Genomic DNA, 24,917 nt, shown 5'->3' on the forward strand with positions numbered 1-24,917 from the left:
TACCATCGTAAAATCGTTGAAGTAAAGTACAACTTAGATTCGAGACCGGAATGTGTAAACACCATAAAAAACCCATAAACTATTTAAAAAAGACTTGCTATAGAATTGAATGATTAAATCTTTTTGTACAGTTTCCTTAAATCCAGGCATATAATCCATTTTCCGCACTGTTAAATAATTACAAAAAATATTTTTCTGTAATTGATATGGTAAGCAGACATTCCTATTCTCGATGCGACCACATTAACTCAATAAAAAAATAATCGATTATTCCATCTACCATAATATCGATTAGATCAAAGACGACCTTGTTATCCCTAGTCACATTCATTCGCATATTTTCAATTAAATTGAACGGACGTGTCTGGCTGTACTCCCCAAGTGTATGAGTTGCGCGTGTGTTTTCAATAAGAAATAAAGGAAATACAATTAAATGTGCAAAAGAAAATAAAATTTATAAAACAGAATAGTTGATGACTAATTCAAATAAGAAACGGAAAATAAAAGCTTTCAAAGTGTAGAAGAATATTTAAGAAAATATTTGTGAAAAAGAAGCGCAGTTCATGTGCAAAAAAGTAAAAGAATTGAAAAGAAAAACTTCATAGAATAAGTACTGGATAAGAAAAATATAAAAAGTGTTGCTTTCAAAAAAGAAACACACTACAACATAATTATTGTATTGAAAAAAGTAGGTGGTATTTAAAAGTTTATCAATTGTGATAATCAAAATCTACTTACTCTCCAAAAAACATTGATGACCGCATTTTTAGTGCTTCACTTTTTTCTTCTTCGTATACCATGTCTCGACGCCGCTATGTTGTTTTTGTTGTAATTAAAAGAAGGAAAAATTATTGTATATATTTATTGCCGTATTGTGTGTTTGCTTGTTTGTTGCATTCATTTGTTTGCGCTTGGGTGTGTGTGAGTGTGTTTGTGCGCCGTTTGTATTTCTAATAGCCAACTGCCGCCGCCATGCATTTGTTTGACTGAGCGCGTCCTATTTTGAGTGGCAGGCAAAATATGAAAGAATGTAGGAAAACAAGTTTGAGCCAGCCAATAGCATTTTGTTTGTTTATGTTATTCGCTTGGAAAATTTAAGATTTGTTTTTACAACTGTCAGCGTCATGTGCGGACCTCCAGCGTGTAAAATTTCCAATTCCCCCCTTTATTGTTGTGTCTGCCTTGTTTGTTTTTCTTTTTTGTCTTGTCTGGTTTGTTTGTTGTTGGATAGTAATGAACATGTGTGTTCAAGGAATGTCGTCTGGCCGGGTGGCTTGTAATAAGGAGAGAGAGAGAGAGCTGAGCAGAGCAGCATTTAGTGTTGCCAATTGTCATTGAGGTATTCACAGAGGAAAAGTCAAGGTGTGCGCTTTGCAAAAAGTCAGCACTTAGAAATTTGTAATGCTAATTCGAAGCGTTTTGCAAGCAAAATAGAAATATATACATTGTGAAATCCTTGAAAATGAAATACATAGCGTGTGTACATATACTAGCGCTAGGAATGTGCTTAATGGAGGTACTTGGTAAACAACCCGTTTACTTCCACCTTCGTCGCCCATATTTTATATAAGTTGTTAAACTATTGCGACAGTTAAAGATGAAACATTTTCCTTATTCTTAAGCTGTATATAATTCCCAAAGGAAGTTCGAGGAAATGTTAAAAATTAAAATAAAAGAAATACGACTTCTTAATTTACTCCTCCGTTACTATGAATGCTTATTTTAGTGAGGAGCAGAAACACCACTGGATCGGCAAAAACAGGCATGCAATGAATGTTATTTTTTTGAACATCAAGCGGTACAAATTCATGTTGGATAATATTCCTACTTCCAGGGGTAACGAAGAAAAGAATATCTCGGGACCCAGAAAAGATATTAGCACAAATTGTAGCATTTTGGAACGGTAGGTGTGTCTGATATAATTTGGCATCAATTTTGTTTACCCCCTAATGGGCCCTTTTTCGACTTTTTGGGGGTTTTATAAAAATCCGGGTCCAAATGAGACCACTTGTTGCATAGATATTTTTCCAACGATACCTATATTGTATATAGGCATATAGATTCGGGTCTAGCCCTGGTCTTATACACGGACTTTCAGGTCAAAAATCTTAGGTCCCGGGTCCGTCCTCCAAGCAAAAAATAGTTTCCCGGAATCAGGATAAAAATACATTCCCCTGGAAAAAAATTGTAGAGTTTTTACTAAACTAGGGTTAAGGCTAAGACCCAACTATTTTTTACGCTATATCTATAAACTTCCGAAATATCTTAATATTGGTGTGTGTCGAAGAGAGTTTATCATAACGGCGTTCCAGGAGGAACTTGACCCCTCTCGCTATTTGCTGGTATTTCATTGGAAAGGTTGCTCCCGAGTTTCTGAATCACCTTCCTTTCTGATTTCATTTAGAGTCTCTTCCAGTAAATTGCACAATTTAATTTATCGGGTTAACCCCTTATTGTTTTAGCTTCCTTGATGTCTGCTAGATAAGGTTAGGATGATAAATAATGATTCTATAGGATTTGCGTGAGAGTCCTTAACAGAGAATTCCGTTCTCGACGCCAAATTTTTTGGCCTGGGTATCGTGGGCTTATGAATGTCCGTTTTTCGCCGAAGGTCGTATAGTTCCTACCAATATTTTAAAAGTTTTATTTAAACATTTTACGACTTTCATTGATTTAAAATATCGGAAACCCAACCCCACCATTAAATTTTTCATTCCGTTTGTAACACCCGAAATATTCGTGGGAGACGCCTTGGAGGCCCACCATTAAATTTGTCATTCCGTTTGTATCACTTGGAGACTTCAGTATTAAAGAATACATTGGAAATCATCGTAATTTTTCACATACTTTGGTTTTATTTGTAAGATATTAGTTTTTGAAAATGGAATATTTTCGCCCTCTGATTTTGAGGGAGGGTCTCGGTCACAATTTCCAATTAATAATTTTTTTTTTTACTAGTCGCAAAAATATTCAATATACATTTATCGCATATATAAAGTAGCTTCCAAATTTTAGCGATTTTGAGTATAACTTATATGATAATAATTTTTGAGTGTATACATAAGGTTTTCTAGAAAGACATAAATGAACTGTGTGAGGTCGTTATTGGCCGTTACAACCTTCAACAATATTACAAAATTTATATTTAATTTTATTTTTCACTTTTCATATATCGAACATTTTGTTTTCAAGTACAGTTGTTGCTTTGGATTAAACAAAAATATGTTTGTTTTGCATTTGCTTCTTTATCACATCGTGTGACTTGCTTCATGAGAACAAAACGTTTGCGAATATTTCGATCGAAAAACAATTTTCTTTGTTGCTTCTCATTTTTGGCTGACTAATCCACTAGTGAGGAAAAAAGTATGTTTTTATTTCGCGATGTTTCACGCAAACACAGAGATATGAACGAGCATATGTATGAATGTATGTTTGACGTCAATGTCTATATGTAAGCAAAATCGACTAGGTGAAAACTTTCGAATTCTACCGTCTATATTTAGTTGACAAAATTGTGCTTATTTCGATTTTTATTTTGTTGGGTTTATTTTTTTTCTTATTGAGACTTTAATGATTTCCTCTGTTTTTTTGTTTATTTCTAACATGTTCTAAGTCAACATAAATTCTCTTAGCCCAATTTGTTCCTGTTTTTCTCGCTTTGGTTTTGTTTAGTTTTGGCTGGATGCCTTGATTTTTGCCTTTTGGCGATCCCTGCAGAGAATTTTTATTCAAGTTGATCTGTTTGTTTTTTCTTCGTTTGCCTTGGTATATTTTTTGCACATCGGTTATGTTTACACACATTAAGTATGCTTGTTTTTTTTCTGTTTGTTCAATTTTGTCTCGTTGTCTATTTTAATTATTTGGGTTGTGCTAAATTTTCTCATCATCAGCAGCAGAAGAAGAAAATATCAATTGCATAACTAAGACGCTTGAGGTAGATTTCGATTTTTTGGGCCAAATGTTTGTAATGCATGACGTATTTGGTAGGAAGGAAAATTCCCTGTTTTTCAATAATGACGTGGAATTGCGAATGAAATATAGGTATTTCGTTAATAGAATATTAATATGTAGCGGAATTTGAGTCTTGACGAGCAAAAAAATAAAAAAATATACACATCGCATAGACCATCGTCCACTTGGTCTTAAAAAAAAAAATAGTTAAAAAATTAACGTTTGTTGGTCTATTGGTCTTTCGTTGAACCATTGTTCTTAAAATGTTTTCTTCAATCTTCAATGTCGTTTCTTTAGTCCCCATTTAACCGTACCACCCAGTATCCAATATTTTAAAGATTTCAATCAAAATTTCGATCAATTTAGCATTTTTATACCCTCCACCATAGTATAGAGGATATATTAAGTTTGTCATTCCGTTTGTAACTCGTCGAAATATAAATTTAAGACCCCACAATGTATATATATTCTTGATCAGCATTAAATGTCGATTTAGCGATGTCCATCTGGCCGTCTATCCGTCTGTGGAAATCACTCTAGCTTCCGAACGAATTGAAGTAGATTAATAAAATTTTACTCAAATATATATTATGTCTGCAGAATTTTTGGTATTGAAAATTGGGTCACGTAGGTCCACGTTTTGGTATAGGCCCCATATAACGGGAACTCCCGATATTCGTTATTTTGATGATTTTAGCGACATTATTCGCCGGAATTTTTTCAAATTTGGTATTTGAAGTTCGAAATGGATACTACAGGCTCAAACAGAAAATTGTCTGTGTCGTTCCAAATGGTGGAGATTATTCAAAGTTCGTTCCGGCCGAACTTACAGCTTTTTTACTTTTTGTACCTAAAATGGATGGTATATCCCGTTTGCAACACCGCGAAATATTCTCGAAAAATTTAAAGCATATTTATGGTCAACGTATAATTTAATGTCGATTTATTATTTTAAAGGTTATGACTCAAATTTCCAGCTGTTATTTCAAAATTTTGGTTCTTAGTATGTATTTGAACATTATTCAAAAAATATTAAAAGTAAGACCACTATATAGTGCCCAAATAACAATACCTTGAAATTTTCTGCCTCAATGTTTAACAAAATTAGCTAACATTTGGCATTGCGCGTCTTCAGTAAATAATGTCAACTACTTTTAATTAATATTTAAAGTAGGTCTATTTCCCCAAAAATGGTATCGTTTCCATGAAAGGGTACCTTCTTCTTTCTGACTTTCTACTCCTTTGAAAATATATACCAAAAGATTTTCAGATTACAAAATCGGACATTGAAATTACTTGACTTTGGGATGGGGAGCAAACATCGAAACGAACGAGAAGTCGGTTTTTTATTGACAGCAAAATCCACCATCAACCTCATGGCGGATGGCATAAAAATCTTGGACCAGTTGAACCTAACGCTACTGTTATTTGCTTTTCGATAAAATGCTCGCCTGTCTCTTAGCACACATTTTTCTCCAGTATTTGAATGCTCCAGCTGTCTTTAGCTAATTAAGCCTTTGTCCGACATTTTTTTCCGATCTGGTTTTTAATAACAATTTGTCATTTATATTAAAGCTTTGTCGGACGCCACTACCCTTTATGAAATATATTAGCATTTTTGCCCTTTAATGTTGATTAATCCACAGTATTTAAAATAAGATTGAGTATCTGCGTAGCTTCAAAAGAAAACGGTGGGAATTTAAATATCAGTTGTACCTCCGTCCAGCACATGTTGTGGAATTTAGCGGGTAAGAGGAATTGAGCACAAAAACACATTTCTGTGGTGAATCATAAAACAGCTTGGAAAGGCGGAAGACATACGTACATATGACAAAGGCAATGTGTTGTAAACAGTTGGGCGGGAAAATTGTCGATACACATCGTTGTTGTATCAATTAGGTCGATGATGTTTATTATCATCATCTTCAGATTCAAATGATTCAGCCTTTTTTTGCTTTATTTACCGTTACCGACCTTCGTACTTTTAAGAAATTTTATTTGATTTCCATTATAGACTTGAAGTTTGGCTCTTCGTTTTAGTCTAACAAAACAAATACAGTCAAAATGATGTTTATTACATTTTATTTGATTTACTCGGCGAAGAGTGCTTTAAATGAGTACCATGTGGTAATATAGTTTCTTAATTGTTGTTTGATTTCTAAATTGGGATGGATCGATGTTAGTTCTTTAAATTAGCACCTTTAAATTTGTTACTTTAGTTTGAAAACTCCAATGAATTAAGGTGTGTTTTGTGCGACAACTCATCGATAATATATGTTTGAGAGAGAAATCTAATTTCCAGAAGTAAAAATAACGAGAATATTGTGTCCACAGAAAAAAAAGGAATTCATGAAAGTGCAAGGCCTTATCTCATTATGTCCCTTCAATTAATTGTGTCTAGTTTTTCGAATGTAGAAATTGCAAACCCTATTCTAAAAGGTTCATTTTCTTGCTCATTTATTATCTATTCTTCCTTGTTTTTCATTAAAAATTCCATTAACATGCTTGGCTAATTACAACACCCATTACATACTAATGAGTTAGTACCCATCTATGTAGTGGTCTTCTCTAATCATGTCTCAAGGTCTTTGTCTATCAACAACTCATATCTTTCATACAAACTTGGTATTCTTCATATCAATGTTACAAAATGAACTCGCTCGCAATGTTTATCTTACTTATTTACGTTACTTCGTGGCGTAACTCGTAATAATTTGTTTACAATTTTATGTTTAGTTTTTGAATTTCTCGTCTAAATAATAACTTTTTCTTGATATTTACAGATTTTTTGGCCACCGGAAAGAAAACAAGAAGGTAACATTTACATCGGGTAAGACATGAGTGAACATACCATGGAAACGAGACGTAGGTCTCGATCAAAAACCCCATTTTTACGTTCCAGTTGTGACCACGAAAATTGTGATCACATTGGTGATGAGCCACATACACATCATCACAAAAAGAAGTCCACGACATCACAATTACCAAATGTTCGGTGAGTATTTGGTCTTAAAATAATACGAATATTTAAAAAAAAAAAAAAATATTTTTCTCATAGATTTGAGTAATAGCTATATTAAGTGATTTCCTCATGACAGCATACCTGTTTGGGGGATTAAACTTATTTAGAAAAAACAAACTACAGCGAATGAAGAGAATGGGCAAAGATATTAAACAATTTTATTGAATTTGTTGGATTATTTGGATTGTAGTATGATATGCCTCAAGATAAATACAACTTAGGTGATAGAATGTATTCGATTCTAAAATCTGAAGAACTATATTGAATTGGGATGAAATGAGAAAGTATTTAAAATATATAATTGTGACCTACAAACAAGGACTTTTGAAGAATATTTTCTGCAGGATGATCACTAAACTTAGCTACAATCGGGGATTTTTAAGAATATTTTCTAAAGGAATATCAGAGTTATAATTAGGAATTTGCTAAGAATATTTTCTGAAAGACTATCACAGCTATCTTTTAAACGTGGATTTTATAAAGAAAATTTTCTGAAGGACTATCAGAACTTTAAACGTGGATATTTTAAAGAACATTTTCTGAGGGACTATCAGAACTTTTGAACATGAATATTTTAAAGAACATTTTCTGAGGGACTATCAGAACTTTAAACGTGGGTTTTGTGTAAGAATATTTTCCGAAGGACTATCGGAACTTTAAACGTTGATTTTTTGAAAGAACACTTTCTGAAGTACCCTCTGAACTTTAAAATTGGATTTTGAGAATTTCCCTAAAGCGATTAAAGTAGATTTTTATAATAATTTGCAAAAACTTGCAGAGCTTTTGTTAAAAACAAATTCCGAACGACTATCAAGGACTATCAGACCTATAAACGGAGAAAATGATATTTTCTTGCGATATTAACGTGGATATTAAAAAAAAACTGAAAAGCTATCAGTATATTTTCTGGAGGTCTTCAAGTGCTATTAAAGTGAATGTTTGTTAAAAAATACTTGGATTTTATTGGGCAATCCATCGCGAGCCTCATTTCCAGCTAATTCTTTTTCACGGCATTTTTGCCCATTCCCGGCGAAGCGCTTGCTTGAGGTGATCGACACTTTGGTATTTTTTAGTGGTATGCTGAGTCCTGTTGGAATGTCCAAGGTCTGCGGCCAAAATGTTTGCGTGCCCAAGGCTTTAATACACCTTCCAGAATATTGTCGCGATAATATTCGGCATTTATTTTGATGCCACTTTCGATTAATACGAGCGGAGAGCGACAATCGGCTGTTATGACGACCCACACCATCACCATGGCCGGCGCTTGAGTTCTGGTTGCCAACCGAAGTTTCACATTTTCAGCTGATCTCTTTGGCAAGTAACCGCGATCATTTCGTTTGTTTACAAACTGCTAGACAACGTATGTTATCTCATCGGAGAAAACCAAACTCGGCAGTTTACCACTTTCGGTCAAGCGAAGCAACTCCTTAGCTCTTTTGACTATATATTCTGTTTGTTGCGGGTAAGTTCTTGAAATTTTTGCTATTTCAGTGGTTTTACCCCGAGCTCATTTTTTAATATTTTTTCGAATGGAATATTGCTATATGTTCAGCTCACAGGCGCGGTATTCGATCAAGTCGCTTCTTTACTTTTCGAACCATTTCTGCTGATGTTGCTGTTCTCTTCCATCCACTTCCTTGACGTCGGGCTACGCTACCAGTATCACGGTAACGAGAGATGGTACGAGACTCAAAAGATTTATTCACATTTAAATGCTGGAGTGCTCTAACGAAAGCCACTTGCGGTTTTCCAACCAAATATAAAGAAATCACACTATCACGCTTGAATTCCATCACGAATAACTTTTTTCTGGAAAATTCTCACCAAAATGCTTTTGTACGCTTGTAAACAATATAATGAGCTGTCACTGGAATAATTTTAACAGCTGTCGGACGAGTGGTTTGGAAATGACAGCTGTCTGAAGTTGGTTGCAGTTTTTTCATCACATCCTGCATTTGGCGTAGATTATTGTCGTTTTTAGTCACTCAAATATTTAAATAGTATATACTAGCATCTGTTTCCAAAATTCAGAAAATTGCAACTTGGGAAGGTTGTGTGGAAAGTCAATCTGGAGATAAATGCTTTGTCTGAATCAATTCTCCATAGTAAACTTCTATCTAATGCGGCCTTGCTAGATCATTTAGCCATCGATAAATGCCTAATTTTGAAATGAAAAAATCAAAATCATTGAACTGTATTACACGTTTATTTCGTTCGTATTTATTTCCGTTTAGTTATTTTTCATTGTCTAAGCCAACCTTACCTAGTTCAATAATTTCATATTTGAATCTAATTTAAAAAATAAACAAAATCTAGTTTACCTCACTGTTGACAGTGAGCGAGACATAAACATACATGGTCATAGCCTCCCGAATCAAAGCTTTAGCTATTTACTTTCAGTTTATAAAAAAAATTAATAAAAAACGTGTTTTTTTACTAATATCGTGACAAAACGAAAATAAATAAACTGAGTTTATAACGTAAGCAATAACGTCATCGCTTGGTGGCATTGATTACAATCAGCAAAATCTATACATAACTTGTTCCAAACAACTCGTACGTTAGAAAACTAATAACATTTCTATCAAATAGTTTTCAAATGTTTGCCTGGATATAACATGATTGTACCCTCTTCCTCTAGAGATGTTTCTATCAAATGAAACAATTTAAATCACCTTTAGGCGGGGTGGGTGGCTGGCTGCTGCTGCCTCTAATCAAAAACCAATTTCGCATGTTTAGATATCGTTAACGTGGTATTAACAGGCCACCGGTTGTTGTTGCTGCTGTGTTTTATATACTATGATGTGTTCATGTTTGTTAGGCACCACAGCCACTCGTCAGCCACTACTTCCAGTACAAGCCCACATTGGCGCAATTTTGTATTTTGCTTTATTTACAGTACAGTTTTTGTGAGTCAACACAAAGCTTCGCTCAAAATAATCAACAAAAATTAGAAAAAAAGGTTTGTTTTTGTTTACACTGTACCCCGACACGAATGGCGGGCAATTTTTAGATTTGGTCATCTCCAAATTGTTCACAACCACTCAGTTTTGTTACCTGCTTCGCCGCCGCTCCACTATCCATAATTAACTATGATGTCATATTGTGAATAGTGTGTAGTTTGAATTGTTTACATTTTTAATGGAAGGCATTTTTGATGATCTTTTTTGGTAACTTCACCACATGTTGTGTGGTGGGAGCGGATTAGTGAGACTTGTCGTGAGTATGGAAACATGTTATAAGTGGGTAAACATTTCTATATGTTACTTAACCCTATGGCTGTGATGGTACCATAATGCTCCACATACAATCATATATATTTTCACTGAAATAATCAGCAGGTCAATATTTGTGAGCATGAAACTTTAAATCATAAACTCAAAAGCAAGTGTCTCCGGGTTAATAAAATGAAAAAGGAAGTTTTAGAACTGATAACAGTCTTGGAATCCTTGTTCAACATACCATTGTTACCTTAATATAGACCGTTGATCCATCCTCTACGCCGATGATAAGCCCTTAGACGGAGAAATATTTCTGACATTTTTTTCCACATATATTCTGATTTTTCGTAGACAATTTCTTTAGATGTAGGCTAATGCGCATGATTGAAGCTATCGCTGCACTATTTGGAATCAGAGCCACATTAGGCATGTACTGGCAGATTCTTTTTTATTTGGCTCAAGTCTGGAGGTGGGGGCTGTGCATGCTGAGTATTGGCAGTACATGTGCCTAGTTCAAGACGAGGGTACCTATGCTGATGATTTTGTCTCTTACAGTTATTTTTTTTCTTTGGCGTCAGCTTGCTGCTTGTCAATGCACTGTAAGGCCACCAACTTTCCCCCAGTACTTCTTCGGATATCTGGTGAGATCACCACCTGCAAAAATTCATTTTTGTCTAGAAAAAAAAATTAAACGGCAACGAATTTTCAAAAAAGATTCATAAAAATCCACAATTTAAAAAAATTAGAAAACCGCGTTTATGTGGCACGTGAGCTGAATATATCGCAATATTCCATTCGGCAAATATTGAAAATTGAGCTCGGGGTAAAGCCACTAAAATTGCAAAAAGTGCAAGAACTTACACCGCAACGGAAAGAACATAGACTCAGAGCTAAAGAATTGCTTCGCTTGGCCAAAAGTAATGAACTGCCAAATTTGGTTTTCTCCGATGAGAAAACATTCGTTGTCCAGAAGTTTGTAAACAAACAAGAAAATAAATGCCGAATGTTATCTCGAAAATATTCTGGAGGGTGTATTAAAGCCTTGGGCAGGCAAACATTTTGCCCGCAGACCTTGGACATTTCAACAAGTCTCAGCACCATTGCACTCAGCACGCGCCTTCCAAGAATGGTTACAAAATGTGGTTCCTCGCTTCATTTCCAGCGCACAATAGCCACCAAAATCTCCAGATACCAATTCGTTGGCCTATTGTATCTGGAGTATTTAGGAAAGCAAAGTTGGCATTAAAAAATACCAAAGTGTCGATCACCTCAAGCAAACGCTTCGCCGGGAATGGGCCAAATATCGCAACATTCGGACAGCATGTGACGGTTTCATTGGCCGTTTAAAGGCCATAATTCGTGTCAAAGGTGAACAATTCGAGCAAATTAAACCGTATTCTAAAATATGATGCTATTACCGACTTCTTTTGTTTTCATTAAAAAAATTAAAAAAAAAAAATGTAAAAATTATGGAGTTTACTTTGTTGCTGTTTTTTATCTCACCCTGTATTCCTCGTAATCGATGATAATGGATTGAAAGGCTTCGATAAAGTATTCTTTCAGAATATAAGTTTGTAGCTCTGATAGTCCTAGACGAAATATTATTTAAACATTGTCGTTTATAATCTTTTGGCTGCTGGCAGAGGAATTTTGTAGAATAAAAACCAACTCCGTGAGATTTGTTTAACTATTGAGTGTTTAGTTGATATTCATCTTTTCTATCTGCATGTCCAGAGTTGTATACCCATTGTGTCCCCGTCAGTGAACATTTTTGGGGTTCTACTATGCATAAAAACGGAATTTTTAGATACCATCTCTTAATAATCCAATGTTTTAATTTTATCAGGAATTTCTTGTACGGAGCAGCGTGTTCAACTTCGCCGACCACAAACTTATTTTAATTCTCGTAACCTTTTATTTTTCTCCCCTAAAACATTCCGAGTTCCCTTTAAACCATGACGTAATTCCGCATTGGTGTTTATTCTACGTTATAACTTTATTGCTTTTTATTTTCCTCTGGTCGATTTTGACCGTCATTAGTTTGTTGGCCTTACATAAATCAGAAGCCAGCCATCCACCAGTATTGTTCATTCAACCAGAAACTACCCTACCGCACCTCATAATTATTGAAATCGTTATCATGTCATAGACGTCGTCAGCATGTTGTGTTGAATACTTTCATTGTTGTGGTCGTCGTCGTCTCCGTTTTCCCTCCAAACAGCATATTTTAAAATTTCAAGGTCAAATAACACGTTTGAAAATGTTTCTATACATTTCGTTCGCACACACATAATTTATGTATTTTTTTTAATTATTTATTTATAGTTTATTTTTCTTACATATTTATTCTGCGTTAAACGAAGAGCAAAGTATTTTTTTGTGAATTATTTGAAAATTTGCTTCGAGGTTGAATGTAAGACTTTTTTTTTGATTTCTCACTGCGTAGAAAAATGTCTTGTAAAGAATTGACTATATAGATGGAATATCGGGTGTTTTGAGGAATTTTAACAGAACTGGCTGTAATCTCGCTTCTTTAATTCTCAATATTGTGTACTTAAAAATATGATTAACATATAGGGTGAGATGAACAAACCGCAACTAACTTCAGAAGAAAACAGCAACATCAGTGGACGGAAGAAAACAGCAACATCAGCAGAAATGATTCGAAAAGTGATATTCCATACGGCAAATATTGAAAAATGAACTCGTAAAGCCATTAATATTCCAAAAAGTGCAAGAACTTACACCGCAACATTAAGAAAATGGACTCAAAAGAACTTAAGAGATGCTTCGCTTGGCCGAAAGTGGTGAAGTGCCGAATTTGGTTTTCTCCGATGTGAAAACATTCGTTGTCCCGCAGTTTGTAAACAAACAAACAAAATGATCGTGTTTACTTGCCAAAGAGGTCAGCTGAAAATGTGTGAAAAATGTGCATTGTCGCTCTCCGCTCGTATTAAACGGCCGTGGAATCCGAATAAATTCCGAATATTATCGCGAAAATATTCTGGAGGGTGTATTAAAGCCTTGGGCACGAAATCATTTTGGCTGCAGACCTTCGACATTCCAACAGGACTAAACTTATTCTAAAATTTGATGCTATTTCTGAAAGTTTTTGCTTTCATTCAATAAAATTTTTAAAAAAATTTTGTCTCCCCCTATGAGCACGTTTCGAGATCGGTTTTATTTTAAAAACTCAGCAGTTCTTTTGTAAAGTATTATACTTAAGCTTTAATGTTACTAATTACTAGTGGTGGTTCAATAGGTACGAGAAATGCAACCTTGCTTCCAGTCCGCTTCGTTCATCCCGAATTGAGGACTTTCTTATGACAGAGATTTATTTCGAGATTTAAAATTGGTTTAGCATTTGAAATTATATATAATTATTTGATATTCCATCCTGAAAATCAACAATATTAACTTTATTTTCTCATTCTTTCCAGAACCATAATTGAAGAGACCGTGGAAGTGACATCATCTTCATCGGTCGAGGCTAGTGGTAAAAATAGTCCCTCCAAAATGACACAAACCAAAATCAAAACATCAGATTACTCCAGCGATGATAGTCCTGAAAATAAAACAAAAACAACAAATACAAGGGCTATAACATCAGTTTCTAGTAATTCCCAGCAGCAACAACAACAACAGTTTAGAAGTCAAACTGGCGGCGGGGTAACAGAAAGCAAAACCTCCAGTACCACCACAACTGTTGTGACAAAGACCAAAAAATCTGGAGGCAATGTAGCCACATCAACACCAAAAGCCAGCAATTTTATAACACATTTCGCTTCCCAATATTCCTCAAGAGGAAGTGGCGGGGGTGCTAAGGCATCCAAGGCTCAAATCGAAACACGATATGAAGAGAAAAATATCAAGGAGCACACACAAAATGTTTTGAACAGTGAAAAGGAATTGAGCAAAAGTAAATCATATTTGAGTGGATTTTTGGGCAACTCCTTTAGTTTGGATAATTTGGAGGCCAGTGATCACGTGGCCTATTTGGAATACAAAAAGGCTGGAGAATACTGGAAGTAAGTTCAACGGAAATTTTTTTTAATATTTTCTTTATATTAATTATTTTTTATTTCTGCTAGGACCACCCCCAAAACAGATTACACCTACTCTGAACTATCGCCACACCGTCGTGTATTGGCCCCCGGCATTGTTGCCATGCCCAATATGTCCCGCAAATCTTTGGAAAATCATCATGAACGCATCAATTACATGATTGAACGTGATCCTGCCCAAGAAGAATACATACGACGTCGCTATGAATCTTCAAAATACAGCCAAAATAGAAGGGCTGCTGAAAAATTGGCCTATGATTCGGGTGATGAGGTTGATTATACATATCGTAGAACCGCCACAAATCTTTACAACCAGGATCACCAATTGCAGCAAGAGTCCTGGTTAATGCGTTTCATTACCACCATTGTTACCACCCTGACCACAACATGGTCCAGCATTACTGGGTCGTCGAATAGTGAACAAAACGGAGGAGTTGGCCGTTACACCAGCTATAGTGGCAGCAGCAGTATGTATCACACGAAATTGGCTGAAGAAGATAGAGGTTGGTTTTCAATTCAAATGTGTTTTTCTGTTGTTATTTACTAAATTTTATTTTATTTATGCAAATATAGGGTTATTTGGTTCAATGGCTTATGGCATAACCTCGGCTTTTGCATATTTCACACGTAATCTGTACTTGTTTATATCATCGGTTTTATGTTTGGACACATGGTTGCTGCAATCTTCAAGTGCTGATAATAAGAGCAAAAAACGTTTCCTCTTATTTTTGTTGATGCTGTTGCCATTGTTGTTGTTGGCGGGTAAGTTTTATTTTTTTGTAATTATTATTCGGCTTTTAAGCATTCAGTAAATTTTAATTTTAAAAAATCGTAAAAATCAAGACTTCTAGACCCAAAGGACCAAAAAGAGCATGGGGTGTCTTAAATATTTAAATGACTATTGAAGTGTTCTATCAATAAAAGATCATTTAGATTTTCTATAGATTGAAAACCTTTGAGGTCTTCATTGAATAGAAGCACTTTGAGGTCTCCTATAGAAGACCTTTGAGATCGTCTATGGATATAAGACCTTTGAGATTTTCTATGGATAAAAGATTTTAGAGGTCTTCTTTGGGCAGAATAAGTCTTTGAAATTTTCAATGGATCTTACAAGTCTTCTATGCATTGAAAACCTCTGAGGTCTTCTATGGATAGAAAAGCCCTGAGGTCATATATTGATAGAAAAAAATTTGAGGTTGTCTATTCATAAAAATCCTATTAGGTCTTCTATGGATAGAAGACCTTTGAGATTTTCTGTGCATAAAAGACTTTCGAGCTCTTCTATTAGACTTTTTAGGTAGAGGACCTTTAGATCTTCGAGGGATAGATAGATAGATAGGTCCACTACAGATAGAAGGCCTTTGAGGTCTTCTATTCATAGAGGACATTTTATGAATTCTATAAATAGAAGACTTTTCAGATTTTCTATGGATAGAAGACCTTTTAGCACTTTTTCAGAAGACCTTATTGGTCTTTTGGATATAATGCCTGCATGGTCCCCTTTGGACAAAAACCCTTAGAGGTCATTTGGATAGAATACCTTTAAGGTTCTCCATGAATACAAGACCTTTAAGACCTTCAAGTATGAATATTTTTGAGATCTATTTGGAATTAAAGTTTTTAAATGTTTTTTTTTTTATGGATGGGTCACTTTTAGGAAGTTTTCTGGGGTTTCTTTGATACAGATAGAGAGAGAGAGAAAGAAAGAGACACTTTAAGTTCCTTATTTTTCTTGATTAATATAAGACACTTGAGAACGATTGATAATTGAAATAAAATTTAATATTTACTGCGTGATATACTATTTTTAAAATTGTTTGCGTTGCACGTTGTATTGTTATTATTTTTACAATATTCTTTTGGCTGATTACCATATCTCTAATAACATTTTTATCTATATTATATATATTTTCGTTTTTCAATTTCGATTTCAGGTACTTACTATTATTTACATCCCAATGAACCCTTCCCTCCTAAATCATTTTCTCAATATAATTTCCAATTACCCGAATTACCTAAAATCGATATATCCGAATATATAAATGAGGCGAAATATGAAGCATATAAACAAGAGGCTTTCAATCGTATTGAAAACGTGCGCGATTGGTCTGCCGATTACTTTCTATATTTAAAGACCGTCTCGCAAAATATCGTCGATGAGGGCCGTAAATTATTTCAACGTGACGAACATTTCGAACGTGTTTAATTTTGAGTTGCTTCCAATCGCGTATAAATACTTTTTACAAATACTTTATGATTTAGTGAGGAATATTTTTTTCTAAAGTTCTTATTTAAGTTTCGAAGAATTTAGGTTTCTTTTTTTTTTGCGTTTTCACCAATACTTTTTTTCATGGAAAGAAAACAACAGCTAGCTTCTCAAAATAAAATTGAAATGTTTTAACATTAATTTTCCCATTTTTTGATATATAGATTTTAATTCTATATATTTATATTTAGGGTATAGATTAAAAGACTTGAAAATAAAATTGTTTTCTATGTTATTCAACATTATTTTGTGCCATTCTTATACTTTACTAAAAAACTTCCCTTTTCATCAATTTGAAAAAGATTACTGGAATTAGAAATATATTTTTTCTATAGATAGTTATATTATCTAAAATTCCAAATTGCCATTTAAAAATTTTTATTTTCTAAAAACACATTAAAATACTGTTACATAACGTTGTCCATTGTAAAATCTTGCGTGTTGTTTTCTTTCTTGTTTAGTATTTTTTTCATTGATTTTTTAGTATTTTTTGTTAGTATTTTTTTTTTTTGTTATTTTATGTTTTTTTGTGATTATTTTTTAATTTTATTTTTTTGTTTGTTATTATTTTTTATACTCTCTTCAATATCACCCTTTTCCAGGCATTTTCCTACAATCACTACTACTATGATTTTTTTAATAAATTTATTTTTTATATTTAGCCTCGTAAGTAATAGCTCTTAGTCTTAGTTATTTTTCTCGCTCTATAAACAACAAAAACGTACAAATTTTTTGCATTTTTTCTTTCTCGGTTAATATCGATTTTAGTTTAATTCTCTTACATACATCCCACAAAAACAAAACCATTTGCCATCCCCCATGCCTAATACAAAAAATTATGAAAAAAATCCATAAATATGGATTCTCCCATTCCCCCACTCAATTTAAAAAGGAAACCTAGCGATTTTCCAAACCAAAACAAACCATCGTGCAAAGCGCTTTAAAAGCATTCACAAAAAATAGCAAATTTGGAGAAGGATAGAGTGTTATAACCAAAACCAACCGCTGCAATATATAAAAAAATACATATATAATTTTTTTCTCTCACTACATATATTTCAAAAAAAATATCTAAAATATCATTTTAGTTTTAAAACGTATTATATAACTAATACATCATAATATTATATAGTTTATTATTTTTTTTTGTTATATATACAGGGTTAATTGAAATTGAAATGATGGGATAAACTAATTAGAAACGTTTAAACTGAAATCACAATCGCAAAAGACGGAGAACAAATTTAGTTAATTGGGAATTCAATTAGACAGAAAAGTGCACTCTTTATCAACGAAAATTTCCTTACTGAATGACAGAACACAAGAATAATAATCATAAAGACTTGATATTTCCAAGATTTTCCATTTGGGTAACTCAGAAATATAGTGACACAACTTGGAAAGAAGTCATTTTCAAGAATAAAAAAGAATAAAAAGAGAGGAGGGTTAGATGAAATTTAGGAGTCGTAGGAACTATGTGACTTTTTTATAAAGAGGACTGGAATGTCTTCTCAGAAGATTGTTCCACATCGCATGAACATAGGACAATACAAATCGTCCCACGAAAAAATTTATAGATAAACCCTTTTAAGATGGATTCAATGTCTTCTCAGATAATTTGGCCACAGTGAGCTCATTGATGAATATGGAGAATAGTCAAATTTTCTTACACTTGGTCATAGTCTTACACAAAAATCAGAAGCCAATTTGTTGGAAGGCCTAAAAATCGTCTTGTAATCAAATACTGCAAGATGTGTCTGAAGAACACCAGGAGAGGCATATTAATCGTCTACAAATTCAAAATTGTTTCCTTCAAGTAAAAACTGCAAAATTATTAGATGACAAGAATTATTTTTTAATTCTGCAAGCTTTTCTCCTCACAAAGAATACCAAAAGTTCAAAAAAGTACAGGCTGCTTTTTCAAAAGTCTCCTCTAAGAAAACAAAACTCTTTTCTTAAAGAAGACGAGATGGCTTCTAACATATATCGATCAAAGATTCCTTTTTAAAATATTTGAATGTCTCTCAGAGAAGAGCAAACGATCAGTTAGTCTTCAGTAATAGCAGACTAGATGGCGTTTTTTGATAGAAGATCAGCGTGTGGGAATTCATATAGGGATTGATAGATTATTCTCATAGAAAATAAAGGATATATTTTATATGATCAAATGTTTGTCTTAAAAAAGAGCAGATATCCTATTTCAAAGATAATCTAGCAGTCTTCTAGCGAAGAGCCATAAGCAGGTCCTACCGAGTTTGAGGAAAAAAATACTTTTGGAAAAGACATTCTACAATATTTTTATACACAACATTTTTCCCTCTTACGTGCATCTGGGAAGATCTTTCCTTCAGGAATAATTGAGCTTATAATTGTAGCCATTAATTGTTCCTATGGAGGGCCAGAAGATGACATTCCCATAGAGAACTCCTCAAATATTGAAATTTTGGTCTTGTATAAAAAAACACTTAGAATTTCAAAATCTTTAGGGTTTCGTTATGAATGTTATATTCTGTTGTGGATGGCCTTCTCAAACAGCCTTCTCATAAAGAGTCAGAGATCTTTTAAAGACATAAACATCTTTTGCCGGGACCTAGGGAGAAATTCTTTTCCATCTAGAATATTTTGGAAATTCGACTATTTTTACCTCCAAAGAAAAGAAGGCCGGCCTTATGTCTTATGTCCTTTGAAAGGTTTTTTGAAATAAATGGTCAGTTGTCTTCTGTAAATTTTATATAGGGACCCTTCAAATACGATTCGAAATTCTTCTCTCTTCTAATATATATTGGAAAGATGTAACGATGCCGCCATATTTGAAAACAAATCTTCCAGACCAAAAAATTTAAAGTCCAATTTTTTTTAACGGCCTCCTATCTTCGAAGATAAATTTTAGATTTGTTTTTAACTTGTTTTGCAATTATTTAGAAATTTTTATAAAATCTAATTTATACTCTGGTTCTAATCAAGGACTTCATAGTAAGATCGATCCTTATCTATTTGGAAAATTGAAGTCTTTCCTAGCTATAAACCCAAAAGTGTTAAATTTTACCTATTGAGAGGTCACTCCGTCATAAGGCATTTCAATTTTTATCCCCATTTATTTTGGAACGCCCTGTATATATGTAGTATTCTTTCTATCTTTTTTTCTTAATTCACTGTGTGTCTTTACTTTTGATATTAAAATGAAAGAACAGAACAAAAATAGTTGTTAAACAACATTAACAGAAAATATTAAGATAAAATGAAAATTTTCTTTAAAAATATATTGTCATTTTTTCTCTTCCTTTCGCTGTCTACAATTTTTTAGTTCTAAAATCGTTTAATATTAATTTGTTTATTGAATAAATAAAAACATGTCCCTAACACTTTGTAAACACACACACAAACAAAATTTTTTCCTGAGTTGTCAATTGTATGATATAAATGGAAGTTTATGAGGAGGACAAGTGAAAGCTTATGGGAAATGGTTTTATTTATTTTTTATATTCAAAAAGTCATACCAGTATATAATGAAAATTTTTGGTATTTAGATAGATTCAGCTTTAATACAAAAAAAAAAAAAAAAAAAAAAAAAAAACACCGAGTATTATCCACATCGGTCCACAGAATTTCGTTATTATTTTTCACTTCCACCGTTTTGGGACCGTATCAATTAACCAAATGTTCTGCTTATTCTTATTTATTCGTATATACCCCTTCATTTTCGTTTTTGGACAAATATGCTCGGGTAGCTCTAAGTACTTCAAATGAAGCTAAGTTTGGTTTGAGAAATAAACATTAACATCAGTTTAATAGATCGACTCTTTATCTGCAAATTCCTTGAGAAACTAATGTTTTCCCATAAGCTTTCGAAAATTTTAGGGGTAGGTTGAAAGGGGAGGAGGGTACGTTCTAAAACATATAACTTGGGTGGGCGGGCTGAGTTAAGGTGGTAAGTATTCCTTTATGTTTCATGTATGACTATATGTAACTGTGTGTGTGAGTGGTGGTAAAGAGCAGAAAAGGGGAAAACAGTTGGCAACGAATTGGAAAAATACTCTATCCTTCTTCATTTGTTATTTTTGTTTGTTTGTTTTTTTTCGTATTTTTTAAAATTGTTAGCTACGCTTAAACAAATTTACTTAGATTTATAATTGGCCTTTAAATTTTCTCCCCTGCTTAAATACAAAACCCTTTACTAAATGTTGATCAACCCAACCTCGTTGTTTTACCCCGTATTTATTTTTGTATAACAAATGAAGAAGGTTCCACATTATGCAGCGAGTATTTTTCTAATCCATTGCTTTTTTGTTTCTTTCTACTTTCCTCACCCACACCCACACCACCACCTTAGCCTGGTACCTGTTGGATGAAGAAGACCGTGTCGTGTATACGCAAAGTTGGAATTCTCTGCTGCCCCTCTCGCTGATCACCACCCTCCGAGGATCGTTGTATACCAATGTCCATGCCATCAAAAGCTTTCTACCTCTATTCTTCTCTAGCCAACAAAGTTCTAGTCAAAAGAAATTGGATAACATCAAATTAGCTATGGAAAATTCCATGCCCACCGAGGATTATGAAAATATTTTGAATCACATCAATTCCTATGTTCAAACATTGGTGGACCTTAAATTACAAGAACAACAAAAGAAGTTGGATTTGCAAGCGAGTAAGGCATCGTCGGAGCTATCATCGAAACAAATTAATTTAATAGTACAAATAATGAAGGAAAATTTGGAAGTTATATCGCGGCAAAAACGTGATCAAGACACTGCTGTAACACTCAGCGATAGTGACCTCAATCTAATAGTACAAAAAGTTATCGTAAAGCTACAGGAAGGCTCGGATTTCAAATTGCCCGTACAACTGTCTACCAAAAACATAGAGGAAATAAAACGTTTGGTCTCCCAAACTTTGGAAATTAACAATCATGCCCATTATCACACTTTGGTGGAAAATTTGGATCTCGATGCTCTGATAGCAAAGCTTTTAAAATCTTCTCTATTCACCACCTACATACACGATGAAATCTCCTCGCAGATCAATGAAAAACTACATGACAAACTTTTGGAATTACAAAACTTCCAAGGTGCCGCCGCGAAGGATGGTTCCGATAATTTTGCATTTTTGGAACAACAGAAATTGATTATTGAAAATTTGGGCCAAGAGGTGGCTTTCATCAAACTTTCCCTCAGCGATAAACTCTCCGAAAACGAAGATCTCCACTATTCCATTAAACATTTGCAACAGACCCAAGATGATCTACTTGCACGTCTGCAGGAATTGGAATTCAACACCGATCAGCGGTTCTCAAATCTCATGCAAGAAATCTCCACCAAATTGAATACCCTCAAAGAGGAACAATTCCATTTGCTGAATCAGCAAGTGAAACTTTCTCTGATTGACATCCTCGGCTTTAGTTCGTCGCTGAAAGATGCCTCTAAATTCGATGATGGTGATTTACAACATTGGGTCAATTCAATGTTTGTGGCCAAGGATTATTTGGAACAACGCCTGTCGGACATCAACAATCGTACCCATGATAAAATCAAGCAAGAAATTGACAAATCTGCCATGTTCCTAATGCGTGACATAAGTGAGCGTTTAAAACAAGAAATCATAATAGCCGTGGAGAATAAACACAAAGAGACCAACACCAAGCTGGAGGGGCAAATCAAGGCTGCTCTGTCCGAGGAAGAAGTTCGCAATATTGTGAAATCGGTTTTGGCTATTTATGATGCCGACAAAACGGGGTTGGTTGATTTCGCCCTGGAATCGGCTGGTGGTCAAATATTGTCTACACGCTGTACGGAAAGTTATCAAACCAAATCGGCTCAAATATCCATTTTCGGTATTCCCTTGTGGTATCCCACAAATACCCCACGTGTGGCCATATCTCCTAATGTCCAACCTGGTGAATGTTGGGCCTTTCAGGGTTTCCCTGGATTTTTGGGTAAGAATTTATGTGAATTACCTGTTAGAAGAGGGAGAAGAAATTGGAAACAGAGCTGAAACTCATTTCTATAGTCACTTAGAAATGAGTTCCAGTTGTGCTCCGGATCTGGTGCTTAATTATTTTATCCATATATGTTTTTCAGTGTTGAAATTAAACTCATTGGTCTATGTAACTGGCTTTACCCTGGAGCATATACCCAAAAGCTTGGCACCCAATGGAGCTATTGATTCTGCGCCCAAGAATTTCACAGTTTGGGTAAGTTACTAAAATTAGATTTAGTTTAAAAATTTGTTAAAATAAAGACCTTTAAACTCCTTTGGGCAAGTATCTTTTTGAAGATGTTCTTTAGACATTAAGAAGATCTTCTCAAGATGTTCTAGAAATGGAGGGTATTCTGAAAGTTTCTTGAGATTTTTTGAATGGTCAGTCACAGGTTTAAAAACAAATTCGTCTGAATTTCTCCTGGAAACAGGGGACCTTCCAGAATACTTCTGCAGCTAGGAGTCTTTATAAAGGTATCATAGAAAGACGACATTTTTGAAGATCTCCTATAGACAAAACACCGTTTGAAGCGCTCTTTTAGAGATAAGACCTAATCTAATTTATATTTAATTGATATCCCTTAGCTTGGAGACCTTCTGACCCGAAAGATGGAAGACCTTCCAATGATTTCTACTGATGGAAGACCTTTTGAGGTTTCCCAGAGATAGAATTCCCTTTGAGGGACTTCAATTTTTAGAGAACCTAGAGAATCCCAAAGATAGACGATCTTTCGGACGGATGTTATATTTTCTGGAGGTCCCCCATTAATCTCCTATAGAGAAATACCTTCTCAAGCTCTTTAATGCCTGGAGGAGATTCTGAAGATACTTTAAAAGGTCTCATATTGACCGAAGACTTATAAAGATCGTCTATAAAATTTAGTTCTATAGATAGAAGTCCCTTTAGAAGAATTTCTGAAGGTCCTTATAGTTAGAGGACCTTTGCCGATAGAAATCTCTTTGAACGTATTCTAAAGTTAGAAGAATTTCTAAAGGATCTTATAGTTAGAGGACCTTTGTCAATCTTAAACAGTTAAAATACCTTCTGAAAGCCTGCTATAAATAGAGCAGCTTCTGAAGGTCTTAGTGAAAAAAATACCTTCTAAATGTGTTTCAGGCACAAATATTTTTGGGGTATCCTATGAATAGAGGACTATCTGAAGTTCCCATATAGATAAAAGACTTTATGAAGGTTATTTTAGAAAGAAAACCATTTGAAGGAACCCTGTACATTGCAGAACCTCTGAAAATATCCTACAGAATGAAGATTTTCTTTGGCTGCAAAATAGACTAAACGTGGTCCACAGATATAAGAGTTTTTGATGGCTTTGGGAAGATCTTGCATAGAAAGAACTCCTGATGTTCTCCTTATGATAGAATACTTTTTAAAGGTTATTAACAGACAAGGCCTTTCTTTTGCAAAACACATTGTGAGGTTCTATGGCTACAGAATTGACTAAAGGTCTCCCACATATATAAGAGTTTTTAATAGTCTTTAAAATACTTCTGAACGTAGTTGAACCTCTAAAATGCCTCCATAGTTAGAGTTAAAGAACTTTGGGAGGGGCTCTAGATAGCGGACCCTGTGTAGCGCGAAGAACTCTTGATGTTCTCCTTGTGATAGAATACTTTCTGAACGTCTGTTATTGACAGACAAGGCCTTTCTATCGCAAAACACCTTTTGAGGTTCTACTAGAAATGAAAATCGGAGACGAAGTATATTTGCGGTTTTACGGATGAATAATTTCATTTTTAGGACTTCTGTAGATAACATTAGTTTTTGGTGTGCCGTTTAACAAAACTCTTTTTATAATTTACCCCCACTCCCTTTTGCAGGGTCTGGAACACGAAAAGGATCAAGAACCCGTTCTCTTCGGTGAGTATGAATACGCTGATAACGACGCCTCTTTGCAGTATTTCCCGGTGCAAAATCAAAATATCAATCGGCCCTATGAAATTGTGGAGTTGCGTATTGAATCGAATCATGGTCAACCGCTATACACGTGTCTCTATCGATTCCGGGTACATGGTAAACCACCAACCACATAAGCATCAACAAAATGGAATAGGACAGAATACTAAGCCAAAAGAAAAAAGTGAATACATCCCTCCCATTCTCCCCCAAAAAATGTCTATACTAAACTTAGCCATAATATAATTAAGTTAAACAAACATAGTATTTAAGAAAAGCACAAAATCATAAAAAATTACTTAATTTTAAGTTTAGTTAGGAAAAACAAAGTGAAAAGCATATGTAAATAATTAAAATCTAAGTATAAATTTGTGTTAGATATGTATGTATGTATTTAGGTATAGTTATGGAATTATCACTACTACTCAGCTAAAGTAAATAAGTGCCTTTATGTGGTTTGTTGCGGATTTGCAAACAGAAAAATCAAACTTAGCCTTAACACGTTGAA

General features: G+C 34.2%; 1 protein-coding gene across 2 annotated transcripts; it reads left to right on the plus strand.

Moving 5' to 3' along the window:
- The first annotated feature begins 341 nt into the window (after window positions 1-341).
- On the plus strand, window positions 342-24,673 carry LOC101899442 (klaroid protein). 2 transcript variants are annotated; one of them, XM_059119946.1, is made up of 8 exons: window positions 342-688; window positions 6,735-6,946; window positions 13,635-14,222; window positions 14,286-14,761; window positions 14,832-15,020; window positions 20,855-22,453; window positions 22,599-22,711; window positions 24,334-24,673. In XM_059119946.1, the coding sequence occupies exons 2-8, from the start codon at window positions 6,789-6,791 to the stop codon at window positions 24,544-24,546; spliced, it is 3,336 nt and encodes a 1,111-aa protein (XP_058975929.1). In that variant the 5' UTR covers window positions 342-688; window positions 6,735-6,788; the 3' UTR covers window positions 24,547-24,673. The 2 variants fall into 2 exon arrangements, with proteins under 2 accessions (XP_058975929.1, XP_058975930.1); XM_059119947.1 differs by lacking the exons at window positions 342-688; window positions 6,735-6,946 and adding an exon at window positions 9,835-9,935.
- Window positions 24,674-24,917: the final 244 nt, after the last annotated feature.

Source organism: Musca domestica, unplaced genomic scaffold (assembly GCF_030504385.1).
Source record: "Musca domestica strain aabys unplaced genomic scaffold, Musca_domestica.polishedcontigs.V.1.1 16, whole genome shotgun sequence".
Taxonomy (NCBI): domain Eukaryota; kingdom Metazoa; phylum Arthropoda; class Insecta; order Diptera; family Muscidae; genus Musca; species Musca domestica.